This window comes from Loa loa (genome assembly GCF_000183805.2).
Source record: "Loa loa unplaced genomic scaffold supercont3.52, whole genome shotgun sequence".
Classification (NCBI taxonomy): domain Eukaryota; kingdom Metazoa; phylum Nematoda; class Chromadorea; order Rhabditida; family Onchocercidae; genus Loa; species Loa loa.
The window spans coordinates 123174-130486 of NW_018108232.1; the positions used below are offsets into that span (position 1 = coordinate 123174).

Genomic DNA, 7313 nt, shown 5'->3' on the forward strand with positions numbered 1-7313 from the left:
CAGAAGCATCGAATCAAAATGGTACATATTCTTCTCTTTTAATTTATTAGAATAGAATCCAAATACATCTTCAGATGTGCTAATCAAAATGATACGTTTCTTTTTTAATCCATTTTATACACTGCAGATATTGTGGAAGATGAACAAAAACAGAATCCCAAAAGTGTTTCAGAAGCATCGAATCAAAATGGTACATATTCTTCTCTTTTAATTCATTAGAATAGAATCTAAATGCGCTTTCAGATGTACCATATCAAAGTGACACGTATTTTTTTTTTTTCTTTTAATCCATTTATGTACTGCAGATGTTATGGCGGAAGAACAAAAACAGAATCTCAAAAGTATTTCAGAAGCACCGAATCAAAATGATAATGGCAGAGATCAAGCATCAAAAAACTCTGATGAGGATGAAAATGTAAGAGAATGTTTTTGTTTAGAAAATGAAATAATTAAATCAACATTGTTGATTTCTTGTTTATTTAAAGAATCTCTAAAATTTTGCATTGTAAAGTTTTGTTCTTTTTATTTAAGTAAATATTTATTGATTTCATTAAGGTAAGGCAGAAAATATTGTTTGGATCAAATGATTAAAATAACTTTAAGTCATGTTATATTCTGGAAACTATTCCGTATTATTTCATTCAACAATATTCTATTCGACATTAGCAGATGGCTTATAAGCCTGGAAAATATATCAATTGATTGTTGTTAAATATGAAGGGAAGTTATGAATTCCCTTTGAATTTAATAACCAATTTGTCATTCATTTCTATTTTTAAATTTTTGCTTGAAAATTTTTCGAAAATTTGTTTTTTTCTCTCTAGACAAATAACGACGGAAGCGATTTTTGTATTGATTGGAAAAATTATAAATTAACAAATCAAGAATTGGAAATGGAACTTGCATTTGCATTATATAATATTCCAAATGTTTTGAATGTACCACTGGAACAATTCAGGAATTTTCTGAAAGAAAAGGTTAAACCATTCATTAGCTCTTTTTTTGCTATTTTATTATCAATTTCGCTTGATAAGTTGTTTAGAAGGTTGGATTTAAATTTGTTTAATTTATCATTAAAATTTAATAGTAAATAATTAGTAGATAGCAGATAATTAAATAATCAGTAAATAGCAGATAATAGGCAGTAGTTTGTAGTTTAATGTTTTGAATGTTAATGAAAAAAGAAATTTTAAATATTAATAAAAACAGAAGATAGTTTTTTTTTGAATATTTCAAATGAATACTGTTAATTTTACATAATGTTTTGGAAATAAAATGACTTCTAATTTTATTTTCTTCGAATTATTTTACTCTTTTTTTTGATTGAAATTCAAAAGAACAATAAATTTTTCGTTTAATGTTTTAATGGATTTAACAAATAAATTAGCAACACAAACTATCTGTCAATGATTTAAGGAGGAATTAAAATTATGAAAAATTAATTTCTATTCTTGAAAATTGTGAATTGTTCATTTATCACTATCATCATTGATAATTGCTGACTATTTCACAAATTCATAATTCTTATAATCTTGTTGGTGTGACATTTTCTGGAATGCATCAATGCCATTTTGAACCAAATAAAATTAACTAGATTGGTACAAACTTTGAAGTTAATTAGTTTTTGAAGTTAAAAAAATCTTTGCTTAATTTACCATAATTTTTGGAGATTTCCAATAGTTACAAATATTCTTTAACTGAAAATTTGCATATATCGTATCATTCTCAATATTTTTCCAAAAAAATGAAATTTAAGAAAATTTCATGTTATTATTTCGTCAACAAAAATGTAAATATATTTTTATATAAGTTTTTAAAAATGCTAAAATACATACTTTTTGTGTGCGCATGCTTTTTTCTAATTATTAATTGGAAACTGTTAAAAAATTTTTAAAAGAAATAAAAAATAAAACTTACTTAAAGCCAAACTTGATACTAACTTAATTCATTAACTGATAAAATGATATATGATAATTATTGCAAGCAGTACGAAATAGCATATTATAAAAGTTAATTGAAATAATAATCATTTATGGAAATTTTCATCAACTTTTTCATCTTCTTTTAATTTTCTTTTTCTTGTTTTTTTAGCTTTTTTAAAACACTTATTTATTTTTCTTAGTTTTGATTGTCTTTGGTTTTTTTTTTTTGGCAGAGGAAATTTGCTCTTATAAATTTTGATGTTAGCTAAAAAAGATATGAATTCCAAAATCTTTCTTTTTTTTTTCACGAATTAAACATTTTTTGTAATTTGTCTACTGTCGTTTACTCTTATTTTAAAATATTAATTCGGTTTTTTGGAAATATCTCCTTCATATATTCCTATTTTTTAATCATTGTTCTTTAATAATTATTATTATTGTTTTCCCTTCTTATTATATGATAAGTACAATTCAAATTTTCTACATGGATATTCCAAAATATTGCCTTTCACTTTTTATAATTTTGGGATTTGTTTTTTTTTCTTTTGGTTTTATCCCTAACATTTTTTTATTTCATTAATTTTTTTTATTTACTTTAATTATTGAAGAATTGATTGCATGTAGTAAAAATATTGTCTTAATGCTAACTTCGTGGCATTTTTTTTTGGAATATCAAAAGTTTTTTTTTTGTTCCATAAAATAATATTAATAAAATAATATTAATGTCGCATAAATAATATTAATGCCACATAAAATAATATTAATGTCACAAGTAAAAATGTGAAGGCTTTTTTTTCCAGAAAAGTCAGTTTGATGGATTTGTAAATTTTTAATAGATTTGTGTTGCTTTCTCAAAATAAAATAACAAATAGCAAAAGTTTTTCAAAAGAAAAAAAACAGTAAAAATTTGATCAAAATGTTTTCAAGCATTACTTTATTTTTCATTATTGTATTACTTTGTTTTTATCAGTTGAAAAATGACATCAAAAGTTTTCATGTACCATATTCATCCTACTTGAAACATTCATCGTTGCAATTTTTCAATATTAACTTATACATCAATTTCCAATTCAATTATGTTCTATAATTTATGTCATAGAATGATTAGTAATGAATTTATAGTTTAACAAAGAAAACAAATTCTGAAAGGCTGAGAAAGTTGCAACAAATTGCAAAACATACAAATGACAGTACCGAATAATAATTATATCATTTGATTGCTTATGACATTACAAATTTTTTGAAAAGAAAAATTTTTTAGGATGCTGGCAATTATAAAAAGACAGGACCATTTGATGAGATTCAGTTGGCTTGTGAGATTTTAATAGACTATATGGAAAATTTTAAAGGTAAGTAAATTTGCATTTTTGTAAATAAACATTTCATTTGTGTTGTTTAGAAGTTCGAAGAATGATTTTATTTAATGCAAATTGTTTTCATTAATTTAATTTTTGGACAAAAAAGGAAGTGAAAATTACCAAAAAAAATGTTTTCTAATTTATGTTTTCGTCATTTAGATTATTTCGTTTTTTTTAATTAAAAAAACAGGACCAATTCATTTCAAAAGTTTTAAAAAACTATTTAACGGAAGCATATTCCATTTATATATTCATATAGCGAGAGAATTTTACTATTTATAAAAATCGTTTTAATAAAACAAATATGAAATTGTTACGATTATCACAAAACATTATTTTTGTTCAGAACATTATAACTTGGTAGCGTTTATGATGCAAAATATGATGCCATTCCTCCTTGAAATGCGATATGCAGATATGAAATCAAACAATATATCTTATGATTTGGCCGAACGAGATAATACCTTGGCTGAAGCTCAGACTTATGCTAATTTTGCCACAGATTGGATAAGATCTAGGAAACTTTTCTATATGGATGTCTTCTCACAACTTCGAAAGAGGATAATTAATCTGAAGAAAAATTCTTCGGAAGCAACAGATATGAGTAGTTCGATGATTGATGAGACAGATAACAAAATGTTCGGAGCTACTTTTGAAAGGGATTATGAAACTTCTAAAATGATGGAAATTATTACTTCTAAATTAGAAAAAGTAATTTGTCCTGTTGTCAAAACTATCCCTAAGATGTCTCCTAGTAGTACTGTAACATATAAAGCAAAAAAAGTGGCTTTTAAAACGATCGAACCTATTGATGGTGAAAATGCATCAACTTCCGGAATAAACGAAATAACATGGAAAACCGAAGAAATAAATCCTGAAATAGAGGCGCAAATACAACTGAAGAAAGCAAATATTGTGCGAACTATAATTAAATCTATAATTGTAAGTAGTAATTCAGTGCAAAAATTCAACAATATTGTTTTTGAGAATGCGGCGCAAATGTTACAGGATATTCATACGAAGAAGATAATGGGTGAAAAGATGAAATGTAACAATGTACTCACAATCGAACAATCAAAATCCTTCAAAAACGACTTCAATATTTGCATTACATTTGCGCATAGCGTTCGAAATCGTATCTGGAATATAATTGAATATATTGATAAGATTACTGAATATCTGAAATTGAACGAGAAGGAATTAGTACCAGGAAAAGATGATGAATTTCGATATTTAGCTAATCTTCAAAGTGAACTCTGTGAATATATTGCAGCTTTTAGCAGAACTATTATTGCTGGTGAAGAAGCGGAAGCAATAGTTGAAGAAACACGACATATACCCCTTAATGACTTATCTGATCAACAATCAATTGATTACGAAAAAATATTTTACAATCATTTATCAAATATTGCAGATTTATCACAAAATTTTAAAACAGCTTGGAATGCTAGTGATGCTTTTGCTGATCTTTTGCATTGCTTATTCGTTTTACTCGTTGATGATATCGATGATTTCTGGAGTAATCTTCCTCAATCATCTAATTGTGCTCTTTTCCAAAAATTTAATACCAATAATGTTCGAATAACTACTACAACTAATGCATCACGTAAATTTCTTGCTATAACATCGGGAAGAATCAATATCCAAAACCTCAAACAAATCACTATCCCAAAAGCGACAGCCATTGAAATAGAAATATCGGCAGATAAATCGAAGAGGAGGACGACATATGTATGATAATTTTTAATTATTACATAGCAATTTATTTCTAATTCATTGGGCAATGTCATTCAATTTAAAGCTTATTACATTTTAATTGGTAAAATTTATTTCAATTCGGTTCATCAGAAAATTTAGTTCATAAAATTCTTCAGTAGTTTATTTGTGTAAAGACAAACAAAATTCATTAAAATTTAAAGGTGTATAAATACAAAAAATTCAACAACGTGATATTGATCGACTTGGGATATTAATGTTGCACAAAGTCGTGCATATACACATGTACAATAACTGCAAAACTACCGTAGGCTTGGGCTAGTAATTTTAAGACGTTAGTGGCATTGTTTTACGGTTTTTAACGATTAAATTTCAATTATAACCTAATTCCATTATTTATAGAAGTCAAAAAAGGAGGCGAAGACAAGACATGAGTTGTATATCACATAAAGTCATGTGAATATACATACCCATATACAGTAACCGCAAGATTACCGTAGGCTTAGGGTAATAATTTAAAAAATGTTGGATGCCTTTTTCTATGAACTGATCATTTTAACAAATTTGAACTGCAATTGAATTTTAATATTTGCAGAAATCAAAAAAGAAGAAACGAAGATAAGAGATGAGCTGTCTGTCAATTGTATCGCGTTTGATACCATTGTTTGTTTGTTTTTTTTTTTTGGCAAAACAAATTAAAATATTGTTGTTTAATATGCAAACTTGTTTTGATTGTTTTTTCTCTTTTTTTTTTCGCTGAAAGCATAAGATATAAGATTTGTAGAAATTAATGTAGCTAGAAAAGAATACGAAATGAATGCTTGAAATAAATGTGAAAGAATGAAAAGATTGATATAATCAATGATAAGCATGTCAAAGTTAACATTATCAAATCAGCAAATGCATAAAATTTTGTCATTCCGAACATGTATTCTAATTTTCAATAAAATAAAAAGTTTATAGAAATAAAGCCTTTTTTTAAAAAAATTTAACCATGAATTTGAAAATGAGAGAAATAGAATGAATAGAGCAGTATTATAATTTGTTCCATTGATGTAGTTTTCAGAAGATACTGACAAAAAAAAGCTCCAAAAAAAAAAAACTGACTGTTTGCTAAATTTTAACCAAATTATGTGAGATTTTATTTTGTTTTTCTTGTTGTTTCAAACATATTTATACTTATTTCAAATAAATTAATTATGATTTCGTGTCGCGAATTTTTTAAAAATTTAACTTTTCAGATTTTTTAGAAAAATTTGTCAATGCTTAACAAAAAAAAATTTATCAATGTTAACAAATAATCAATAAATTGTCGAATTATTTTCTTTGTTAGACATCTATTTAATTAATAAATTATCGGGTTATTTTGTTAGACATCTGTTGAATGGAAAATTATATTTTTTAAATTTTCACTATTGAAATACGCAATATTTAATTTTTAGCATTTGTAAAATATTTTGCATATTTTTACTAAATTACATTCCATTTAATAGATGAACTCATTCATTCATTTACTTTTTTCCTGTTTAGCGTATAACAACTACTGCATTCCTGATTTGTAATTTCCGGAAAAGTTTGCACTGACGTTTATTTTTGCTTCATTTGTTCATTTATTCTTATAAATATTGCAGTTTTACAATTTAATTTTCTTTCGATATTTTATTCATTGCTTTATTAGCTCTTTTTTAGCAAAATTTGCAAAGTTTTCCGGAAAATTTTTATTTATTTTTTATTAGATAATTGTAATGATTTGATAAAATGAATTATGCAAAAGAATTGTCTCAAATTGCCTCAATTATAGTTTAAACTAATTAAAAGTTGAATATTTTCAACTGAAGATTTGAATGACCCAATAGATCAATAAGAAAGAAGTGCAGATATTCTTTGCATATATCTATAGAGAAATTGCAACTTCCCGCCGATGTCATTTGTCCAGTAACTTATTAACACTTCTGATATATATGCCACTTGTAATGCATTGATAATTAAAATTATTAGGATTCAATTGTTTGAGACTAGAATGTTACCTTTTCTGGCTCTATTTTGTATACCTTATAATCTCATAGTTGTCTTAGCTTTGATATCTCTCTAACATTTTATAATACTTGGCTAAATTCATGGATTTCAATAAGAAATGATTTGAGTGGATTGATGATTTAACAAGATCACTCATAATTGTAAATTTAATTTGGAAAGCCTCATATTACTATAAGTAGCCCAGTTAGATTATATATATACATATATATATATATATATATATATATATATATATATATATATATATATATATATATATATATATATATATATATATATA

At 25.3% G+C, this 7313-nt stretch overlaps 1 protein-coding gene across 1 annotated transcript; it reads left to right on the plus strand.

Annotated features, from left to right (window-relative positions):
- Positions 1-3661: 3661 nt before the first annotated feature.
- On the plus strand, positions 3662-5017 carry LOAG_11090 (hypothetical protein; the record flags this gene model as incomplete). The annotated part of the gene is made up of 1 exon (XM_003146613.2): positions 3662-5017. One exon carries the CDS (start codon positions 3662-3664, stop codon positions 5015-5017), a length of 1356 nt encoding a protein of 451 aa, XP_003146661.2.
- Positions 5018-7313: the final 2296 nt, after the last annotated feature.